Source organism: Pleurodeles waltl, chromosome 3_1 (assembly GCF_031143425.1).
Source record: "Pleurodeles waltl isolate 20211129_DDA chromosome 3_1, aPleWal1.hap1.20221129, whole genome shotgun sequence".
Taxonomy (NCBI): Eukaryota; Metazoa; Chordata; class Amphibia; order Caudata; family Salamandridae; genus Pleurodeles; species Pleurodeles waltl.
This window is the reverse complement of record NC_090440.1, coordinates 1,147,348,083-1,147,372,030: the sequence shown is the minus strand read 5'-3', so window position 1 is coordinate 1,147,372,030 and position 23,948 is coordinate 1,147,348,083. Positions and strand designations below refer to the sequence as shown.

Sequence of the window (23,948 nt, the reverse complement as noted above, 5' to 3'; positions counted from 1 at the left end):
CTGGCGATAGAGGGTGCATAGCCATTTTGAAGAATGAGCACATAATACCTAGGTTGTCACCACCATGGAGACTCAATTAGGCTTATAGTACGGTGATGGCAGAATGTCACTTAGGTTAGGGAGACAATAATTCTTGTATTTTCCAGGGTAGAACTGGGGTTCAGCTTTCAAGGCTGACCGAAACAAATAACTGATGTATTAGGACGGGGAGATAAAAGGCCCATTAACCATCTTTAATTTTTAACCTTGGCAGAGCAACCCAATAATAATTCGGTTTGAACTGCACAATTGCATATTTTTGTCAAGTCTAATCCTTATTTGTAATATCAAGATATCCTGTTCAAAGACTCAGATGCGTTTTAAGGCATGAGTAAAGTGGGCTCTGGCTCAGGGCAGCAGCCTTTCATGGGGCGCCCTGACAGAGCCAGCTTGGCTATGCAGTTTTGCCCTGATGACCTTTAATAATTTTTGAATAGATTGTTTTAAATGCCGTTTTCATTCAATTATTTTTTACTCTAGGTGATGTGTGAGATTTAGTTCAAGACATTTTGCAGAGAAATGTGTTTATGTTTATTGCAACATCCATAAGAAAGTTTCTTTTAGATCAAAAGAGAACCTCACATCTGAGAAATGGGAGGGTTTTGCAGAGATTATTTGCAGTAATATTAGTGAGCTGCTGCTGTGTTACAATAATGAAACCATCACTAGCCCTGAATTTTAGATGTAAACACATTTAGTATTTGGACGAGTATGCCTGTGCACTGTCAGTGATCTGGTAAAAGAGGACATGAAAGAGCTAAAACTGGATCATGAATTCAAAGCTGTTCTTAACAGGGGTCCCCAAAATACATTTGGTCCAGGGCCCCCCAAATCATTAAAATGACCCTGCAATGACTGACTCCTCCACGACAGACAATATGTGTCGGAGAGGATAGCTCCGATAATGAAGTATGACACACGTTCGATGGCTATTTTATAAAAATAACATGTATTTGTGCAAAAGGGTGAAATTACAAAATTGGTTACCTTTACCTCGCTGTAACATTTGTGTTAAGTAGGCCCACAAGTCAACACAGCCTTGAACATGAAATGCAGTGACCGATAATACTATTAAGACATGGATGGTAAACTCTAAAGGGAGGCGGTCTGATGGTACAATATAAATGACACAAATGCCAGTAGTATAAAATTGCATTATTACGTGTCAGCAAAATTTACACGGTAATTAACTTCGGTCGACATTGGTTGCATGTTTCTTGGATATTGTAATAATTGACCGGATTGTTTGTATCTACTACCGTGTGGCAGGACCAGCACTGTCCAACAATATGAGTCAGCATGAAAACATTATTACAGTCAAACACTTGAATTTAACATGCGCACAAAGATATGTGGGGCCTGGACATGCGTGAGGTGAAGTGCAAGTACGGACACAAGTGAGCGGGCGAAGGACTTCTGGTAGGGAAGACGGTGGTCCCGACTCTGCAGGCAAGCAGAGAAGGGGACCTGCACAGATTGTGGACAAACACAGCTATTCTTACTTCTTGAAGAAGACGTTTTCCTCCTCCCAGTACCAGGTGTAAGTCAGGTTGCCCGGATACGCCTCCGCCTGGCAGGTGAGCAGTGCATCCTGGGATATGTTTACAGTGATGTTCTCGGGAGGGGAAATGATGAAGGGTGGTCCTGGGGGAAAGCAGAGAACAAACAATTACCTCAGCATCCAAAGGGAGGCCATGATGTCACCGACACATGTAGGCACTCAGCACGCAATTCTGTGCACCGCTGACGAGGCTGTCTCTGGAGAGGCGCGCCTCAGGCTTACACCCGCTTTACTGCACACTGGCCAAACTCACACCGAAACTGGGCTCTGAACTCGAGGAAGGCCTCTGACAAAGGGTTAGCGTGGGTCACCCGCAAGTGATTATGATTGGCCGCCCTCCCGCCACCCCCCCCCCCCCCCCCCGGGTTATGTATATGTTACTGCAAGCATGGAGTGGAAAGCCCAGCTGTTATACTCTGGCATCTGTAAGCAGCGAATGCATGCGTCCCTAGAGTCCAAGCCTATGCATTCAGAGTCTAGAGCCCCTATGTTATACATAGGTACCTGAAAGCATAGAGAGCCGGGTCCCTTGGTCTTTGCTAACACGTATGCCACAGCCCTTCTGTTTTAGGCAAACGTCTGTAAGCATTATTAAGTACCCACGACGTTACCACGCTCTGCTAGGCTTCTGTAAGAGTCCGTAGCCCCCATTTTACCTCCAGGTCTTGGCTACTAGGAGGCCCAGGTCCCATTGGCTATCCCAGGCACCCCAGGTCTCATTTGCTATCGGTAGGCCTCCTACCAAGCGCGTCTACAGCCCCTAGGCTACTACCACGGACCTTAAGAAAACCCACGGCCCACAATTACTGGGCCTCTGGAAGCACAGTAAAAGCGTAGGGTCCAAGCCCTCTACCAGAAAGTGCACAGCACCTAGGTAACCGTTAGGGATGTACCCCAGAGAGTGCGATGCTCTAGACTAGAGGGATCTCCAGCCTTCTACAAAGATCACAGGCACCTCGCTTATTATCAAACTTTTAACAAGTATAAGGATCTAGGTCTTCACTACGGCCCTAAAAACAGGCCACCCACCGCCTTCGTAACATTACCACAATTTGTTTTTCTGACTGCAGCGTCGAGTCCACCCAGGTGAGAGGCAATAATCGACTGCTTTAAGCATTCTCAATGTGTACAGCAAGCATTCCACTCACTTGTGATGAAACCAGTACCACGGGAATTCCATAAAGAAATAGACACAGGTCTTAAACCACAGAGGGCAAATGTCCCAACCCATTAATAAGGACCTCAACAGGGAAATGGGGCTAAGGTCCCATGACAAGTACCATGGACCAAAAAAGGGCCTTTAATATGGACCACAATAGGGAGAACACGATCTCTAGTTCATTATCACAGACCACAACAGACAGCCCAAGGACCCTAGGTCCTGACCACATATTTCAAAAAGAAGAATATCCCTAAAAATGCAATTACAAATGACCTTTAACAAGGGCCCAGGGCGGAATCTGCAAATAAAAAGAAAACAAACGCATGAAAGTCTTTTTTGAAATACGGGCGAGGGAAGCGACACAGAGAGCGTGGGGGGCAGCATGAGGTTGGAGTGGAGAAACTGGTGACAAAGAAGAAGAGCACGGGCGGGGGGGAGCACCACAGAGGGGTGGGGGCGAGAAGCAATAGGTGAGAAGAATGAGGAGCAAGTGGGGGGAAGCACATAAGCGATAAAGCAACAGGGTAAATACATGATGTTGATCGTGACATGGAGGGGGAGGGGAGAAGCACACAGATGACAAATAGCAACATGCAGTACAGCGGTAGAAACTATAGCGGGAGACAGCTGTAAAACACATGCACTCTTACAGAATGCTTAAGCAAAAGGAAGAAGGTAGTCCTAGAAAAGCACACACTGAAAGCATAGAGAGCAGCCCATCAAAAGAAAAAGTAAAGAGGCTATGCTCCATGGGAAGTACAAACACAAGACTTACAAAGTGGGTCACATATAAGGAGGCAAATGAGTATGATTTGAAAGCCAACCAATCCCCTGTATGTTCCTGGTCAGCTCACAATAAGTCTAGCAACAGATGGCACGTCTTGTAAAACACAGCGCCGCTATCTAATGGGAGCAACCTAAAACTCAGCCTGCTTTAACGTTAGGTGTAAAAAAACAGCCGTAACTGGGGGCATTTAGCAGTCACTACCGAAGCAGTCTGTGCAGTGATCCCTCACATCTTCGTGCCGCACTGTCATAGTACCTACTACAATGAAAGTTAAGGCCCTGTATGGAAGTCATGAGCTAGGTGGCAAGCAAGACCAAGGTCTGAGAACAGTGGCAAAATACTAAATCCACAATAATATGATCAAACAGGGCCGGAGGCCCAGACTGGATGTCCCTCTCACAGCCATGCAAGTCTTTGAATATGAGCTGTGCAGAGGGCTTGAAACTGAGTTGCCTGCGACATATGTGCAGATGAGGGACCAATGTTTGGGTATATGATAATTGGGAGGGACAAGCTGCAGCACAAAAGGTGTCCGCAAAAAGAACCTGTTGAAACACATTTCTACCTTTTGCGATGCAAACGAGTAGGAATGTGAGAACAACTACAAGGAAGCAGCCCTAAAACAGGAGCTTTCCCAAAGTATTCAGTGCAGCCAGTCTAGCAAGCAGTCATCACATTGAGTTAATGGTCAGTCCACCTCTGGATATTAGTCGGACTCATGGGGCTGGACTTCAAGGATCACGGAGATAAGGGAAGAAATAACTTACCTTGCACGAGCAGTCGCGTAGTGTGCATGGCTTCACCCTGAATACTGTAGGCGCGGCAGGTGTAGGCTCCTCGATCATCGCGGCCAATGGAGGCAACAGTCAAACTCCCATCGCTCACCTGCAATGGGAAGAAACAAAGTAAAACTGAGCAGAGCCATCTTTGCACCAAATAAGTTTTACAGAGGGTTATCAATAGAGCAGCGTAGGAGGTTGGTAGCTGTCAGTTCAGTTCAATATTAGTAGACCATAGTCCATCAAACAATTGGAAAACAGTATTACATGAAAATAAAAAATATATATATCCTTGTAATCACAACGTGATATCCCATGAAGCTCTACAATCCTAAATAAAGCACATCAAATGTCACCCTCCAAATAACACTTTATAATTTGAATTTATTTTTTAAACTTTCCTTAATCGCCCGTAAGTAAAATCCTATTGAACAGGTGACATCATAAGATTCAATTCTAGATAAACATGTCAGAAAATGTTGCCGCTCCGTCACCGCATATTTCAATAAAACTGGTTTTAAAACCTTTGGACGCACAGATATAAAAAAATAAGCAATCCATTAAAGTATGCACATTTTAGCGTTTCATCAGTTTCCTTTAGCGAGTTAGCTATCTCATGATAAGAATACAAAGAGTTAACTCCAATTCGAAATTTTAAAATTTCCTGCCTCATGCCTGTATTTACAATGCCATAAGATTGGGAAAGGAGCCACACAGATGTCAGGACTTCCAACATAGGGAAGGGAACTTATTTTTCTTAACATATAAAATATATCTAGCTCTGGGGACAGATTCAGTTTTGGCATGCAAAATCCTTTTTGGACCATTCAACAAGGCGATCCCACCTAGAGTGGCCCAATGAAGACCGACTTTTTACCTCTGTGAGTATACATCCTGCATTAACTGCCCATTTCCGTTCACTCCTCATTATTTCATCCCTACAACACAATTAAATCTTTACATCACTTGTCACCAGTAACTTATCTCAAAATGCCACTATCCCGTTAGCCTTATTTCTAGCCTTATGGCTTGGACCACAGAGGATGCCGGGAGATGGAGTATCCTTTTTAGGCATTGCCCTTCAATATTATTCCAGTTCCTAGTCCCATTTAAATACATAATTTCTGAGCCATATATCCATTTTGTCTGTACCAGTGCTTTATATGCCGTCAAGACTGGGTCCAACCTAGGGCCCGAACTCTGTCCTGAATATCCCCAGTTCCATAATTGTTGAGAAGGCATTAGGTTTAATTACCTCCAAATGCTTCATCCGCCTTAATTTTAAAGTTAAATGCATACGCATATAACGATAAATTGTAGCTTCTATCTTTTCCCAGATACCGTTTAAATTCTTTTTTTCTGTTTCCAAAAAGCTGTATTTTAGTCTTTTTCATATTGACACAGAGTTTTTTGTTTTCTGTATAGCTTTCAAATGCCATTCATTTTTGCTGTTGGTAGTTGTCGCGTAAGATGTCCAGCAGCGCCATGCTTTATCACTCCTGCTACTTTGTATTTTGGAGATCATAATTTGACTTTCCCATCACAGTACAGGACTAGATGTATAAGGATCAAATTGCTAAAGCTAAAAATACAGCGGAATCCTTGGCGAGGGACAATTTGCATGCACTGGAGACAATTCCGTAAGGAAGATCAACAAATAAACTGTACATGCTCTGCAAGAGATTTAGCAGTACTACTGTTTTGAGATCCTAACTTTCTACGCAATCTACTCCATAGAAGCTGAGCTGCCACATTTAACTGAATTCTTTGAGGCCTCGTTAATAGGTCTGTCTGACCTCTGACTTATCAACTTCCTCTGACTGGCTAGTCCTGAAGCACCCATTCACAGCAAAGATAGCTTAATGATTGTTAGAAATGGGGTTTTTGGTTGGCAGTCAGGTTACCCCCTGTCCAAGCAAGAACCCTCACTCTAGTCAAGGTAAGTCACACACAATCCAAAATTATCCTGTGCCCACCCTCTGGTAGCTTGGCATGAGCAGTCAGGCTTAACTTAGAAGGCAATGTGTAAAGTATTTGTGCAATAAATCATACCATAACACAATATAGCACCACAAAAATACACCACACAGTGTTTAGAAAAATATATAATGTTTATCTGGATATTTGCAGGTCAAAACGAATAAAGATGCAATATGAAATTGTAGAGATATCACTGAAAAGTGATATAAAGTGTCTTAAGTCCTTAAAAAGCAAACAAAGGGGGTTATTCCAACTTTGGAGGAAGTGGTAATCCGTCCCAAAAGTGACGGTAAAGTGACGGATATACCACCAGCCGTATTACAAGTCCATTATATCCTATGGAACTCGTAATACGGCTGGTGGTAAATCCGTCACATTTGGGACGGATTACCACCTCCTCCAAAGTTGGAATGACCCCCAAAGTCTCTTTCAAGCACAAAGTACCTGGTTTAAAAAGGAAAATCTCCGCAAAGGGCCGCAGAAGAAGAGATACATGGAAAAATGGTGTGTGCGTCGATTTGTCCCCTGCACACACAGACTTGCGTCGTTATTTTTCACGCGGGGAAGTCGGGCGTCTTTTTCTGGCGAGCGGACAGTCTCTTTCTGTGGTTCGCAGGATTACCAGATGTCCCGGGGTCTGTGCGTGGAATCCTAGGCTTGTTTTCCGGCTGCGCGTCATTTCGGTGGGCTGTGCGTGGAATCTTCTCCCTCACGGCAGGCGTCGCGTCGATTTCCTTTCTGGAGTCAGGCGGCGTTTGTTCAGGCGAGGCCGTGCGTCGAAGTTCCGGTCGCACCGCAGGCGTCGCGTCGAGCGGCGTCTTTCCGGATGGGCGTGCAGTGAATTTTTCCCCGCGGAGCAAGCTGTGTGTCGAATTTTCCGGCGCCCAAGGCTTCCAAATGAAAAAGAGAAGTCTTTTTAGTCCTGAGACTTCAGGGAACAGGAGGCAAGCTCTATCCAAGCCCTTGGAGAGCACTTCAGCAGCAAGGCAAGAGTTCAGCAAGGCATCAGGGCAACAGCAAGGCAGCAGTCCTTTGTAGAAAGCAGTCAGGTGAGTCCTTTAGGGAGCCAGGCAGTTCTTCTTGGCAGGATGCAGGTTCTGGTTCAGGTTTCTTGTCCAGCAAGTGTCTGATGAGGTAGGGAAGAGGCCCTGTTTTATACCCAAATGTGCCTTTGAAGTGGGGGGAGACTTCAAAGAGTGGCTAAGAAGTGCACCAGGTTCCCTTTCAGTCCATCCTGTCTGCCAGGGTCCCAGTAGGGGTTGTGGCAGTCCTTTGTGTGAGAGCAGGCCCTCCACCCTCCCAGCCCAGGAAGACCCATTCAAAATGCAGATGTATGCAAGTGAGGCTGAGTACCCTGTGTTTGGGGTGTGTCTGAGTGAATGCACAAGGAGCTGTCAACTAAGCCCAGCCAGACGTGGATTGTAAGGCACAGAAAGATTTAAGTGCAAAGAAATGCTCACTTTCAAAAAGTGGCATTTCTAGAATAGTAATATTAAATCCAACTTCACCAGTCAGCAGGATTTGGTATTACCATTCTGGCCATACTAAATATGACCTTCCTACTCCTTTCAGATCAGCAGCTACCACTTCAATACTGTACGAGGGCAGCCCCAATGTTAGCCTATGAAGGGAGCAGACCTCACAGTAGTGCATAAACAAATTTAGGAGTTTTACACTACCAGGACATGTAAACTACACAGGTTCATGTCCTGCCTTTCACCCACACAGCACCCTGCTCTAGGGGTTACCTAGGGCACACATTAGAGGTAACTTACATGTGGAGAAAGGGGAGGTTTAGGCTTGGCAAGTACTTTTAAATGCCAAGTCGAGGTGACAGTGAAACTGCACACACAGGCCTTGCAATGGCAGGCCTGAGACAAGGTAAAGGGGCTACTTAAGTGGGTGGCACAACCAGTGCTGCAGGCCCACTAGTAGCATTTAATCTACAGGCCCTAGGCACATATAGTGCACATTACTAGGGATTTATAAGTAAATTAAATAGTCCAATCAGTTATGATCCAAGGTTACCATGTTTAAAGGGAGAGAGCATATGCACTTTAGCACTGGTTAGCAGTGGTAAAGTGTGCAGAGTCTAAAAGCCAGCAAAAACAGTGTCCAAAAAGTGGAGGGAGGCAGGCAAAAAGTTAGGGGTGACCACCCTAAAGCTGTCAGGTCTAACAATGATCAAATTTAAAGAATAGGGGGGTAAATGACCATAAAAAAGTATTATGATTAAGTGCATCACTCCTCCTCCCCAGGGCATGGTCTGTTGATCACTGGAGGCCTCACTAGAGTAGAATTGAAAAAAGCTCTGTGCCACAATATGGTTAACAACATGAAGCAATCAGACGTGCCGTGTGACTGATTGAACTGCAAACTGGACATCATTTGTGGTTCCTCCAGAAAGTTATGTTTGCCATTGTATGCAAATAGGAAGCTGTGGGACTTTTGGGTAGGGAGCCCAAACACCTCTGTCCACAATTAAGCACACAAAACTGAAAATTAAGCAGTACATAGCTCTCTCAGAGAGATCAAACTCCTCTAACATCAAACAGAACATTGTTGTACAATAGGGATCATTAGACATGTCAGAAATGTAAGCAATATTTCATCCAAGAAGGACTATTGGGTATGTCTGAAATTTAAGCAATATGTAGCTAGGCAGAGGGGTTAGGGTGTGGGGGTGATGTTACTGGATTCCTCTGAAAATGAAAGCAGTATGAGCCCTCATAGAGCAACCATGCCTCTGAAAATGAAGCAGTTTGTAGTCATGCCAGCTGAATCACTGGATGCTTCTGAAATTTGAGTAGAGAGTATCCACCCTATAAAACCCTTGGACTCCTTTTGAATGTGAGCAGTATGTAGCTCCCCCAGGGGATCATTGAAAACCCCTTAAATATAAAGCAGGGGTATTGATTTATACAGCTGAAATTTAAGCAGCATGTAGATCTCCCAGAAGGATCATGGCACACTTCGTATATTTATGCAGTAACTGGCTCTCCCAGAGGCCTTTCATCAGAGGGTCTGAAATTTAGGCAACAAATAACACTGCAGAAGGATCATGGGAAAACTCTGAAATTCAATCAGTAAAAAGTCCTCACCGCAGGACCATCAGACACATTTGAACATTAAACATTATATAACCATCCTAGTTAGAGCCCAGGCCATCTCTTATACTCTTTCCCATATTATCCTGAGCAAGCCATGAGCTTGTCTTATTTGATCCTCAAAGGCCTGATCAAGGATGAAGCAGAAAAAAATCTCACAGCATGAACGTCTGGGGTTGAGGATGCAACACACTGTGAAAATGAGACAAGAAGCAGTTAGGTGTAGAGGCAGTACCACCTTACCAATGGGAGGCACTATTGAAGGATTTTAGTCAAGGCAGTGGGATTATGTCTAGCTGTTACAGAACAGTAGGCAGGTGTAACAGGGAGTTGAGTAAACCAAGTGGATGCATAAACATAATTAGAGATGGGTAATGTGAGATTATGGTTAGATGCTTTGAGACTGGGAGCGGGTTATGTGTGACTGTTGATAGATAATGTTGAATTGTGGATAGGTGCTGTTGAATTGCGGCTATGTTCTGTAGGACAATGAGTAGAAATGCTAGCTTTGTTAGATACCAGTGGATTGTGTAACTGCCCTGTGGGATTCATGAGTTCAAATTTACATTGCCATGACTTTAAAGGAAAGATACACAGTAGCTAGTCTGGAAACAAATTGAAATAGACAACAAACAAAATGCCTCCAACATATAGGCTGTATTGTACATAACCACTAAGTCTCTCCTTTTCATTTACAGTACATACGATCACTTCTAGATCAGTTATCCAGAGGACCCTGTCTCTGGTTCCTCCTTGAGTCTTCTATGCTGCCTGAATGTTTACTAGCAAATACCAATGCTATTACTAATATATTGAATAGTCTAGAACGTTTCTTGCGGATTGCATGTTGGAATATTTCTGGTGCTGGAGATATTCCGAAGATTCATCTTTAGTAACTCCTGATACCCACATGCATTAAAAAGTTGTGATGTATTTATTCCTAGCATCAAGTTTCTGTCCAACATGGAGAACCAATGAAAACAGTTGATGTCTGCTAGTATATTATCAAATGTAGGTATTATATGACATTGCCTTTTTATTTCTTTGTTAGGTAGCCTCATATCGATATATAGTCTAACAGCTTTAGGCTGTTTTAGTTTTGCATAGACTACCATTGGTGAGACCCATGGGGCGGGACAGAAACTCTTTCGATTACATCTGATTTTCTATGCGTATAGTGTCCATTTCAATTAGGTGTTCATAGAAACAGTTGAGTAACTCGCATTTCTTCTGCCAAAGTTGGCTCAATTTGAACCTCCTGTAATCTGTGCTGAGATGAGGGTCAGAACAGCCATGTCATAATCACTAGCACTGTCTTTGTTAGGAAGGTTCTGGAAAAGCTTGAAGACTGCCTCCTGGGCAAAATGTAAAGTAGTGAGCGCTTCATGGTGCCATCTGTCTCACAGGGGAGCAGAGGAGGAAGTCCTCTGCTATAAAGAGATCAGACTGTGACCTATTTCTCCCCAATGGGCTACCCTTCTCACTCAATTCTTGCAAGGGACAGGGAATAATGATCTCCCCCATGAACCATACAGCCCACCCAAGCAATCTCCACCTGACGTACACACAAGGGGGGCATCCTGCCTGGAGACCTGACCTGGACCACTAAGTTCCACTCCTCCTGAATTGCACTGCTGGGGGGTAACCTGGGGCCCATATCCCCCCGTGCCCTCCCCTGCCTTATGAACACACCAGCCCAGAGTCCACACTTTGCCCAACTTAGCGACCTCCGCTCAACATGCGTGCCTGCCTACATTCATAAGTTCCTCTCTTAATCGTTTCAGCCTACCGCTGCAACTTCCATCACTCCTTCCTTAGTTCTACATTCCATCCCCAGTTGATAACACTGCATCAGCATGACAGTAGTATTTACTGGCCCTTAATAACATGTCCCCTACCATTACTGTCAGAATTAGTATAAGCAATATGTACCAATTTTCAACTTTATTGTATGAAAGTGCACTCAGTTTGATAACCTATTAGATGTGTCATTTCAGAAGGCAAATCTGGATGCAATTATTGCGTGGCCTGTAAAAAAAACAATAAAAATATATTTTAAAAATCTGTCTTATGGGTAGCACAAAAGTAATTGTTTAGCCTGCTCACACTAATTTTCCAGCGTGGTACTGCAGATGTAGAGTCTGCGAGTTTACTGACTGGTGGGAGAGGTCCAATGAACATCCTGATATGCTGAAGCTTGGTGCCCAGCTTATTGTTCTCTGCCTTCAAGAGTTGCAGCACCTTCAGCATTTTCTGTGCCATGTGTAACACTCTGAGTATCATCCCTCATGACTTGGCACAGTACTGAATTTTATTGTATATATATATATATATATGGGGCTTGCTGGTGCGGTGATCTTGCATGTCCTGTGCTCTTCGGTGATCGTGTCTTTTTGCTTCTTTCACCTTGCATCACCATACTGTAAGTGCCCTTGCAGGGGATGCTTGTGAGGAAAGTTGTCTGCTTGGCAAGTTATTATATGCTCAGTCACAGCTGGTGCAACTTAAAGTCAGCGGAACATTTATTATTTTATTTTTAGGTTGGATTTTCTCCCCTTTGTTTCCTGTGTAATGTTTTCTTCCACTGGCATCTTCCCTCTTTTTTTCTTCTTGTACACATTGCTCATATTGAAGGGATCTGCAGCCATTCACTCATGGCACATAGGAGAGCCCATGTTCGTACTACACCCTGGGCCTTCAACTGGTGTGCTCCCTGTGTTGGGGCATTGGTATCTGGGCCATACTCTACAGTAGAAATGGAAGACAAGAGGCCAAGAGACAATCGTCTGCATTTACACTGGATATGCCTGAGCTTCAGAAGCTGGCTTGCAGTGTTGGTGCATGTGTGTTCATGCATCCTGGTCCCCAATGTTATGTTGTAAGTAAGGTGTGACCTGTACTTCAGACCCTACTCTTGCACTGCCTCACAGTAGACACCACAATTACAGATCATGTGTTGAGGCAGACAGTGATCAGTCCATCTCCCTTTATTTAACCCCTCGGCTGAGCCCAGCCTCTGGGAATCATGCCTCTGACATATCTGTTTTGAGTAGATGCTGTGTGGCACACTTTCGGGGTGATTTTGTATCCTCCCTTTAGACAGCAGTGACCTTCTGTAGAAAAATAATATCTTGGACACCCAACAAAAATAATCACCAAAATAAATGATCGGATTAGGAGGGGTACTCGCTCCATCACATCCTTGCAGAGGGGCACAAGCGTGAAAATTCAGGGAATCATATTATTGTTATATGTTTTTGGAAATCTAACTAATTAAAAAAAAGCTTCTCATTATACAGGGTCTAAAGGCAGCATATGTGTGCAAAGAAGGAAAAGTTACTTACCTTTAATCCTGGTTCTCGTCCAGAGGAATTTTCATTAAAGTCATAAGTACTGAATTGTTCTGCCCACATCAGGTAGAAAAGCCCACTTTAAAAATTAACTTGTTTTCCTGCCTAAAAAGGCTACATTTAGCTAGATTGTGTTTGTGATTTCAAAAAAATAAATCAATGTTCTTTTTCTAAAAATCACTAAATTAAAGGCTGTGACCAGTAAGATCTTTCACAAAACATTTTGTAAAAAAGGAAAACAGTAACAAGAAAAAGCATGGCAATATAGACAGAAAGGCTGGATAACCCATAGGCTGGAAAACGGACACTACACTTTTGAGGAATCACAGTTTTCCAGTATACCATCATGCTCTGTTCATGGTAATATAAGTTGGTACATTTTTACAAAAAAGGTAGGATATTGAGAATCATGAGAAAACAATTATTTCTTCATCTGAGAAGGTGGGAGGATTGCTTATGACTTTGACGAGGTTTCCATAGGAGGAAAGGAAAATTTTATTTACCCTATAACCATATGTTCATAGCTTGAAGTGCTGTAGATTGACATGCTTTAAAATCTTTTGCCATCTAGTCTTGATTTGCAAGTTGTTTTTCTCTGAAGAAGTTTCCAGTCACAAAATACCTTGTGATTTATCCGTGAGCCCACACAGAACCAGGGCAAAACTCCACCTCAAATTGGTTTCTTTCAGTGTGTGAGTAATGTCAGTTGAGTGCAGTAAGATACAATAGAAAAGGTATGTGTTCTGCATTGTGAAGGGACTGAATTTGTAAAACATACTGGATCATCACTCACTTCTGGGAAGGAGGGAGTAGGTGTGTAAATCCACAGCACTACAAGCTACAAAGAGATGGTTCATGGGTAAGCAACATTTTCCGTTCACAGGATGTGCTGCTGTATAAAAATGTGCTTTGCATAGACATAAAATAGTATTCTCCCCCATGCATTTGCTAGTGAGCTGATGACGCAGATGTTTGGAAAAGAGTTTTTAAAACTGGCAAACTGGGGCATCTTGGGGGGCTTGAATGCTCCCTCAATAGTGCTTGTTGAGCATGTGCAGGGATGACCAGGTAATAGATTTTCATATGTCTATCATGGGAATGTTCCCTAAGAAGTCCACAGTAGCTGATTTCTTCCGAGTGGAATATGCCCGGGGTATTACATGTAATGTAGGTTTAGCTTTTGCATAACATGTCTGAATACACTTAACAACCTATCTAGCAATTAGATTTTGCAAAAGCGACAAAGGATTGCTTTGTCATGCATATAGGTTTAGCCCTATCACTGAAAAACTTGAATCTGTTTTCTTAACACCAAGTGTGTGCAAAGCCCTTTCAGCCACAATCCAAGTGTGGGAAGAAAACGGGCACCTCAGTTGTCTGGTTCATGTGAAAAGGAGAAAACATTTGGAATAAATGTTGGGTTTATTCTTAAACCACTCTCTCCTTGTGCAGATGAATAAAAGGTCCCTTCAAATTAACAGCTTGTAACTCACTGCCTCTCCTGAGAGAGGTGACAGCAGTAAAGAATGTCACCCTCTGGAACAAAAACTGCATTTCACAAATGTGATGGTTCAAACAGAGGGCCAATAAGTCTCATTAGGTCCACATTCAAATTCCAGGGTGGCAGTGGAGCAGTTCTTGGAGAAATCACTTGTTAAAGCCTTCAGTGAAGGCCTTGACTACAGTTATTCTAAAGAGAGAACATTCCCTGTTTTGCATGTAGGCTGCCACTGCAATGAAATGTAAATAAATATGAATGTCAACCCTGCCCTTTGCAGATCTAAAATATAGCATCCACTGTTGTGTACTGATACTTTAGGGGGGACTAGTTGTTTACTCAAACAGTATTGGACAAACTGCTTCCACTTAATTGTCGAGCACGTATGGATACATTTTGGGCTGGAGCTGACAGCTGGGCCAAGTGAATCCTCTCCCTGCTCCTGGATGTAATGCACTACAGTTATGTTGTCTGTCTCTGTAAGGAATGTCTTGTCTCAGCTGGTGGCAGAGCCTGTATCAGGCCCCGAGTGCTGGCCTGATTGCCATGAGTTTAAGATAATTTATATGGCAAGTCTGCTGTTGTGACCTTCAGGTACTCTGAACTCAGATGTGCTCCCGCCCCCTGAGTGAAGAGATCATTGTGATGCTATTGGGTCCATAAAAGCCCTACCCAGCAAACATTTCTTGTTGTTTCACCATAGAATAGAGTGCTGGGTTTTAGGATGTACCAACAGTAGTTGTTCCTACTGACCTTTCGCTTGTGACCATTACTTTGATGAGCACTCTTGCAGTGGACACATGTGCAACTTTGCATGTGGCACCATTGCAATGCATGAAGCCATCATTCCTAACAGTTTCTTTATGAGTCTTACCATAAGAGGACATGGTGTCTGAAAAAGAGGCAGCAGCTTTTGGTATGTCACCATCCTCTCGTGGTTTGGGTAGGCTTTCCTAGTAATGGCATATTGATCAGATCCTCAAAAAGTCAGGATTAGCTGTGGCTCCAGACGGACTTTTGGCAATGACTGTGAACCCTAGCCTGTATAACAGAGATGTTGTCATTTGTCTATGTGCTAAGCATTGCTCATAGCTGCCACTCTTTATCAGCCAATTGTCTAGGTAAGTAAACACATGGGTGGCGTTTCTTAGAGGTGTGCAGCTACAAACACTAAGCATTTCATAAATACCATTTGGACTGTTGTGACCCCCAAATGGTAGAACTTTGCATTTGTAGGGTTGTCAACTCACCACAAAGTACAGGTACAGGTTATATACCTAATGTATGGAGATATGGAACGATGCATCCTTCAGATCAAAGGTGGCCTTGTACAGAGCAGCAGAATAACATTCTCCAGGGTGGTCAGATGGAAGTGATATGCCAGGATGCGGCAATTCAGTGGCCTATGGTCTAGGATAAGCCACGGAGTTCCATCCTTTTTTAAGATCAGAAAGTACAGGGAGTAAATTCCATGACCCTATTGGTGAGGTGTAAAGCACACAATGTTCATAGAGGAATCATTTGCATACAAATATTTCAGCAATATTAAATACTATGAATGTTGTAATTAACCATAGGTCAAATTCCATAAATGAATACATCTTCTATTTCTATCTATTGGTGAGATGGCACCAGCTCAATGGCACCTTTGTTTAGAAGGGCCTATACTTCTTCCTGTAACAGTTGTGGATGATTGTCACTCATTGCATAGCGACATGGTGGTATGGTACTCCAGTCAGTACCCCAGCTGTAATACCAAGAGCAGCCATTTGATGGAGATTATGTCCTACAGCATGGAAGTAAGAACCTCAACCTTTCCCCTGTTTAGAAGCAGAGGTGCCCCTGCAGGTAACATGTGTACCCTTGCCTCTGCCATAGTCATGGTACCCACCTCTTCTGAAGGACTCTGATCCCTGTATGTCCTTAAAAGGCTGATGTTGCTGCCACTAGCCCTGCCTCTGGGTAGTAGTCTTTGATTTGAGAACTCCTCTGTTGTTGCTGATGGAAGACAGACCTAGGTGTTTTGGTCTGTATCATACTCGGAGCCCTGGCAGTGTCAGTGTCCTCCTTGATCTTCCAGAGAATCAAGTTAACCTGAGGACCAATGCTCCCTCCAAACAGGACACTGATGAAATGCTGTTGCACCTATGAACTAAAGCCTAAGACCCTTTGCCAGGTGCGGACTCTCAGCAGGATCTGGCGTTGATCTCCAATGAGGAGTGTCAGCAGAGTCTGAAGCACACCCAACAGTCAGACCAGAAACAACCTTCCCTGCCATGACTAGATCCTGCTCCCTCTTGTGGTAGGCTTTGGTGAGCTGCTTTACCAACTCCTCCATTTAATTCCAGTGATGACGATCATACCTGCAGAGCAGTCCAATTAAACTGACAATCCTACACTGGCTGGCTTCCCCTAGAGCCACACGCTTCCTAGGCATTTTCTTGCATGGAAGCCCCTGTTCCAGGACATTTGTCTCACCAAACGTCCATCTGCACCTTCCCCCTGATACAGACTTGGTCATTAGAGGCCATCTAATACTTCTTTCCGACCAGTGGGATGGCAACACAAACCTTGACCGGGTTTTTCAAGTTTTCTGAGGTACATTTTACCATGCTACTCATCATTGGAATGCACAGCACTGATCTCTCGGTCTTAGAGAAGGTTTCCATTAAGAAATCATTCTTCTCCTCTGAGGCATGTAGGGTTAGATTGTAGTGCCACACTGACATCAGTATAACTGCATAATAGGCAGTGGTATAATCGGGGGAGGCTTTACTAGAGTAACTCTCAAGGTCTTGCTTGTGTCCAGGGATCTGCGCTGTAATTTTCCCAAGGATCATCACAATGTGACAGGATCATAGTAGTGATCGTGGGAATGTAAGATTTTTTTTGGTCTGAGTCTCAGTGGTGGCTGAGCTAAGATTTTCCCTGTGGATGGGGGTATCAATATCTTTTGCTGATTGACACCAGGCACCACAGGGAGCTCAAAAGCAAGAGGGATCTCTCTCAGCTGTGACCCTGGAAGCAAGGCCTGTTTAGAGACAGAACGTGGTGTTAGTTTGGAGCTTGTTCTGAAGTTGAATTCAACTCTCAAATGTGTCTTTTTGAGGCTTAAGGTTGAACTGTTACCATTGGGTGCGGAATCCCTGTGCCTATGTGTCTGAGGAATTACTGGAGCTGAGTAGGTCTCTATGAACAGGGGCTCTTTGTCCTGGGGCCTTTGCCAGGGTGCAAATAGGAGTTCTTTCGGCTCTTCTGCCTCCGAAATATCCAGAGAACAGAACCTCTGGGATTTGCCTTCAAGGGGCGGCTGGATTCCTGAAGACCCGGCTCTTCTCCCTCAGAGCTGATGATGCGACGCCTTGGCAGTCAGTCTGTCTGGTGTTTGTCTATACCTGTCGCTGTATCTTGTGGTGTGCCCTAAATCTTTGCCTTTTTTTTTGCACCTGCGCGCCTTGCATTCAAACAAGTTTGACTCCTCGTGCTCTGGAGACAAAGCAGAGGTTTCACACATGATGCTGATAAGACAAAGGGGATTTAGATTGAAATACTGGGCAGAATTGTTTAAATAGCAGTTTCTTCTCCATGAACATCGCAGTGAAATGTTTTTGCATTTTATCTGCCGTTTTTTTTATCTACAGTGATAACCATGTGCCAGGGAACTGTAATTTAAAGAGGAGAGCCCGCCCTACCCACTAATAGTATGTTCATACTTGAAGACCACATATCCTCTTTAAATAGAGCAGGTTATGTAATGTTAAAACTTGTAAAAACGTTTTTTTCTGTAAGAAAAATGGGCACCATTCCAAAACACGTTTGGTTTTTATTTACTCTTACATTGAGGATTTTGTAACAATGTCTTTGGGGAGACACAGCACATCTCTCAGACTACCGCACCACTGAGTCTGATGCTCCCACATATGATGTATTGCGCCACACTCCACGTGGGTGCCGTCATGACGCGATATCTCTATACAGAAGGAGCACTTCTGCATTCAAAGTTGTCTTCTTTCTTTTTGTATCATTGGTTAGGAGAAAAAGAACTGCAAATGAATGAGACACCAATCTCTTGACGATTTAAGTGAGGGGCCCTACAAATGCACAAAGTATAGGCCCTGCTTTGACAAACTTTAATGTAGCTCTCGCCCGTTATTTCAGATATAGGGCCTCATTTAGAGTGTAGCGGACGGGTTCTCAGTCACAAACATGACGGATATCCAGTGCTTAATTTGTAAATAAAAACGTGCTGGTGCCCAAAGCTCTCTTTTGAAAAACGCGGCTGCTGTATTTAAATATACAAGCCATCTAAGCTCACTCTTGCTACTTTCTCCCTTTCTGACGCTTTTTTGTTTTGCTCTTCCTCCAGCTTTCCAGTAGATGTCTTTTGCGCACAGTATATGCCTGATGCAGATAACTAAGTGCTGGCCCTCAAAAATAAGTGAGGGTGCCACGCACAGGAAAACACCAGTTTAAATTAAGCACTTCAGATATCCTGTCCACTGAATTATAATCTCCCTAGGCTATAATGGAATCATAATATGGCGGACGGGATACCAGTCACGTTTGTGATGGAAGTACCCACCTCCGCAAAATTCTAAATCAGGCCCATAGTGTTTGACCACAGGAAGGTGTTCTCGCTCCTCTCTTATGAGGCCAGAGAGTACAGGATGAGTTTGACAGTAAGACAAGAGAATGTTTCACTGTACCCACTTTGTCACCTGGGTGCAGTGTGACACCAGCATTACTTGCATATTTAACTTCACTGTAATCATGTTCATTTTATACATATAAATGATGTGCAGGTTTTCTGTTTCTTTCAGAAGAAAAACCATAAGACTAGATACTAGTCGAGTATCTTTGGCTGCTTTTGTTCACTTTGTTTTGTCTGTTAATGTGTCAACTATACACTTTGACCACTGGGATATTAGAAACATAAGGATATAGTATTGATTAAATCCTCTAGACCTAAGTGGCACTAAAAATGGCCGGAATACGCTGACTAAGATGTAGGATGGTGTTTACTAATTTCCCTTTCCCATCATTATATTCTAATCTGGCCTGAAAAAGCCTCCAACTCAGTAAAACATTTACAGTTCCTTTAAGATATTATGTTACTCAAAATAAAATAATCTCAGATCCTTTCACACAATATTAAGTCCTACTATTTGAGTGGTTGAGCCCATCCCAAAAGAAAGGATGTCTGGATTTAGAGCCAGGTGATGAAGCACACCACTAGTTATAGGTGAGGGATGTTTTTTCCCCTACATGACAAAAGGTTGTGATTTGAACATATAGTCATAATAACAAGCCCCACCTTACCGCTTCAAATAGCTATACTGTTGTGTGACAATACTAATGAGTCGCCCCTGGAGGCGAAATCTGGATCCCCACATTAACCTTCTTCACATCTGCCCTGTTCTAAGCCTCCAGTTCAACATATCACTACACTGTCAAATCCAAACTCTACTCTTCCCAAGAGACATTTTGGGAAAGAACTATCCCGCAAAATTTACAACATTTTGAAAAAAACTTCAGGAAGATTGCGGAGAAATAAGGACACCTCTGATTCATACCTGCCAAGTAGACATTGTCACCTATGCTCACTTACAGCTTGCTTCTTCCCATCTTACCTGATTCCACAGCCACCCCACCTCCAAACTCCCATTCTTAGCTCTCCCACTGCACTCTTCAGGCTTTTTCAACAGATCCCACTGATTGAAGGCAACCTGTAGCCCATTTAAAGATGATACTGCAAGTTCTGCTTTTTGCTACAGGCTGAAAGGTATAGAAATTGTAAAAAACAGAGAGAAAACTGTAACCTAGAAAACTATCAAAACTTCAAAAGTTGGGGGGCGTGGCCTGCTGAGCAGCGAGATGGCCGCTCTCTGAATGAGCTCCGCCGGCCGGACCGAAATCCTGCAACTATCCTACACATCGGGGTGAGCCTAAGCTGCCAAAACCGGTAGAAAAAGTACAGGAGGCGGTGAGAAACAGGCGGAGGTACAAGATTCCCACCTTCCATCGCCTGAGAGGAGCTGGGGGACTGCGCGGCCTGTAGGCGGATTTGGCGGAGGCGCCTGCCGGGGCTCGCTTGTAGGTGAGCCGTGACTCGGGCCTGAGGCGTGCGCTGACGGCGGGGCCTGAGCTGGAGAGGCGTATTGACACTGATGGATCCCGGCGTTGCTGAAGCCGCTCAAGGGATCCTGTGAGCGCTGAGGTGTTGGGGCGGCCCCTGGGCTGCCTAAGTGTGGAGTTTTGGAGTGCCGTGCAGCCGAGTTGCGGCTCGAGGGTCGGAGCGCTGCTCGCCGACGCGGATGACGCCGGTTAGACGCGGGACCCTTATCAAAGCTATCTGCGCGGCATGTGGGCTGTGCTCCGACGGTCGGAGGTGGCCCGCTGGACGCCGCTGCTGACCCTGCGACGGGTGTCAGAGTGGCAGATCTTGGAGGTGGCGGTCGCCATTTTGGGGTCAAACACCGGTGCCAGAGTGAGGTGGTGAGTGGACTAGTGAGCGGTTGAGTGCCGACGTGGGATCTCACGGATGCTGGGGGCGCCCTGCGGGGGACATCTGGAGCACTAGTGGAGGCGGAAAGTGCCTGGTCTGCCCAGGCGCCGTGGGTGGCGTGATGCGATGAGGCGGAGGTGAGGCGACTGGGAGCCTGTGCGCAAACACCGCGGTGCAGAGGGAGGAGTGTGGATTACAGGGACAGGAGCTGCTACGGCCTGTCCAGTCGACTCGTGAGTGCGGGGGGTGAACGGGAAGGCTTCCCCCTCCGCCGCCCTGCGCCTGCAGAGGGCCTGGTGGACATTTGCTTGCGCCCTGGCTGCGGTTCTGGTCCAGTGCGGGGAGTCAGTCTAGGATAACCCAGTGGAGGAGCTGGTGACGATGTCGTGGCCTGTCAGTGCGGTCCTGCTGCCGGAAGGATTGCGTGGTGGTCGCTGCCCGAGCCGCAGGCTCCCATTTTGAAATCAGTCAGCGGGAGTGCAGTGGAGGGGCTGGGGTGTCCTGCTGCGGCTATTCGGTTGTGTAAGTGGCTGGGGGCCTTTGCTGGTAGTTCACGAAAAGACCCGGTGGGTCTCTCTCTGCCATGGGGAAGCATGATTCTAAGCAGCCGAAGCTGAACTTTGACAATAAGCGCTCCACGCGTCAGGGAGAGTTGGAGCAGGGGCCCCAGGCGGCGGAGGGGCGCGACATGGCCGCTGAAGATCATGGCAAAGATTTACGCACGCTGATGCTTGAGATGCGCTCTAGCCTCCGCAATATTGATACTAAACTGGACAATCTCACCAGTCAGTTAGACTCTGTGAAAGCACAGGTGGCGACGCACGAGACGAGGTTGGACACGCTTGAGGCTCGCCAATCTGAGTTTCAAGTGGAAACGAGGGACCAGCTCCTGCACATGGACAAATTATTGGGAATAATCCATGCGAAGAATGAGGACTTAGAGGCGCGGTCCCAGCGTAATAATCTACGCATCACGGGGGTCCCGGAGACCACTGCCATAACTAAAATGGAAACCTATGTCACTGAGCTCCTACACGAATTGTTTGATCCTGGTCTCTCAGCGGTGTTTGCGGTGGAGAGGGCGCATAGGTCGCTGGGTCAGAGGCCCCCTGTTGGAGCGCCGCCCCGGCCCATAATTGCGAGAATCTTGAACTACCAAGACCGTGATTTGATCCTTAAACTGGCAAGGGAGAGAGGGACCATCACGCATAAGGGCAATAACATCTCCTTTTACCCCGACTTCACCCCGGCTGTCCAGGCTGCCCGCCGGGAGTTTCTACCTGCAAAGCGGCTTCTTCTGCAGGCGCAGATTCCGTACTCTCTACTCTACCCGGCTAAATTAAAGGTGTCCTTCGAGGGGTCTGCCCACATATTTACTGATGCCAAGGAGGCAATGAAGTTTGCCAAACATGTGGGACGCAAATCCGCACAACGTTCCAGGGATGCTGCGGAGGCAACGGATAGCAGGCTCTGCGATAATGAGTAAACGCGGATCCAATCTACTATATCCTGTGGGGAATGGCTCTTATTTGAATGTGGACTTCTATCCGCTGGAGGGGGTAATGTACTTGTGATGCCTGGTGTTCAATTGTTGACATCTACTATCCTTGATAGGTCTAACTTATTAGGTTTTGTGCGGCTAGGATCCCCTGCAGATCTTCCGGCCACCCCATGTCACACGAGGGAGTAGCCGGCATCGCCACACCCCCTCGGGAATGTTCCCTTGTTTATTAAAATGTCGCTTTGGGGATAGTATGGGGATGGTTAATCTACGACCCGGTTGGGGGGTTGGAGTGGGTGGGGGGCGGTTGGTTGGGGTTGTTACTTTGTTGTTTACTGCCAACATCTATTGTATGCTATCTGTGAGGTGTCTTGAGCGCACAGCCTGGTCATTGTCAACATGTCTTACTGCACTTTACATAATGTGTGTGGGGAATGACTAGAGTAGATAAAACTTTGAACTGTCTAACCTGGAATGTTAGGGGGCTCAACGACCACAGGAAGGCTAGGTTGGTGCATGCATATTTGGTGCAGCATTGTGTGGATGTCTGCCTATTGCAGGAAACTCATTTGAACACCGCCCCTGCTCAAAGACTGCGTCACACCAGATGGGGGCACGTTTACTCAGCTATCTATTCCAACTATGCCCGGGGGTGGCGATACTGATACGACGCGGGTTGGATTGGCGGGAGGGCGGTGTTCAATGCGACCCAGAGGGGAGATATGTTTGGGTACAGGGCACTGTGTGCGGTGTTTCGGTAGTATTCGTGGCTGTGTATGGGCCTAATGCTGACTCTCCAGGTTTCTTCCATAAGCTTTGGGGGCAAGTGAAAGCCACTGGATGCGATACAATTGTATGGGGAGATTTCAATGCAGTACTTGATGACAGAGCAGATAGGAAAGGGGTAGCTCGTACATTAAACCCGTTGGCGGGTTCCGCGCTGCGGGAAATAATGCTGGATGGCGCGCTGGTTGATGTGTGGCGAGGTAGGCATGGGGACCTGAGGGAGGGCACCTGTATATCGACCTATAGCGGCGCGTGGTCCCGTCTGGACTTCTGGCTGGTGTCGCGGGATGTTGCACTGTGGACGGCGCAAGTAGAGCACATGCCCCGCACGTTGTCAGACCATGCACCCTGTATGTTAAGGCTACTACTCCCTGGTGGTCCTTTTCCGGTGTTCTCGTGGCGGCTCCCACCTCAAGCATTACTTGATGCTGCGTTCAGAGAGGAGATACGGACTGATATTACTGACTACTTTGAGCGCAATGTGGGATCGGTGGACACGGAGGCGACTCTGTGGGAGGCCTTCAAGGTCGTTATTAGAGGCCAGTGTATAGCTCGCCAGGCGGGTGTACTGAGGGCGATACGGGGCACACTGGTAGCGCTGGAAGCAGATATAAAACGACTCGAACACACTTTCTTAGAGGCTGGAAAATCAGAGGTGGCGGGGCTGCTGAAAACCAAATTATTGGAATACGACAAGGAGGCGATGCAGGAGGTCAAATTTCTAGGGAAATATGCGGAGGCGAGGCGTTACGGCGAGGGTGGGAGACCGGGGAAGGTCCTGGCAAATATGATTAGACCACCGTGTCCTGCGACGTATATTCATGAACTACGCACGACTGATGGCGAACTGCTTCATGACAAGGAGGACATTGTAGGAGCATTCTCCAAATTTT

General features: G+C 45.5%; 1 protein-coding gene across 1 annotated transcript in view; it reads right to left on the bottom strand.

Moving 5' to 3' along the window:
* The window catches only part of IGSF9B (immunoglobulin superfamily member 9B), a 1,080,599-nt gene that overhangs the window by 691,659 nt on the left and 364,992 nt on the right, over positions 1-23,948 (bottom strand). The window contains exons 5-6 of the mRNA XM_069224455.1: positions 4,317-4,434; positions 1,542-1,683 (exon numbers count right to left, since the gene is read on the bottom strand). Of these exons, the coding sequence (XP_069080556.1) occupies positions 1,542-1,683; positions 4,317-4,434 (260 nt within the window). The remainder of the gene's footprint in view (positions 1-1,541; positions 1,684-4,316; positions 4,435-23,948) is intronic.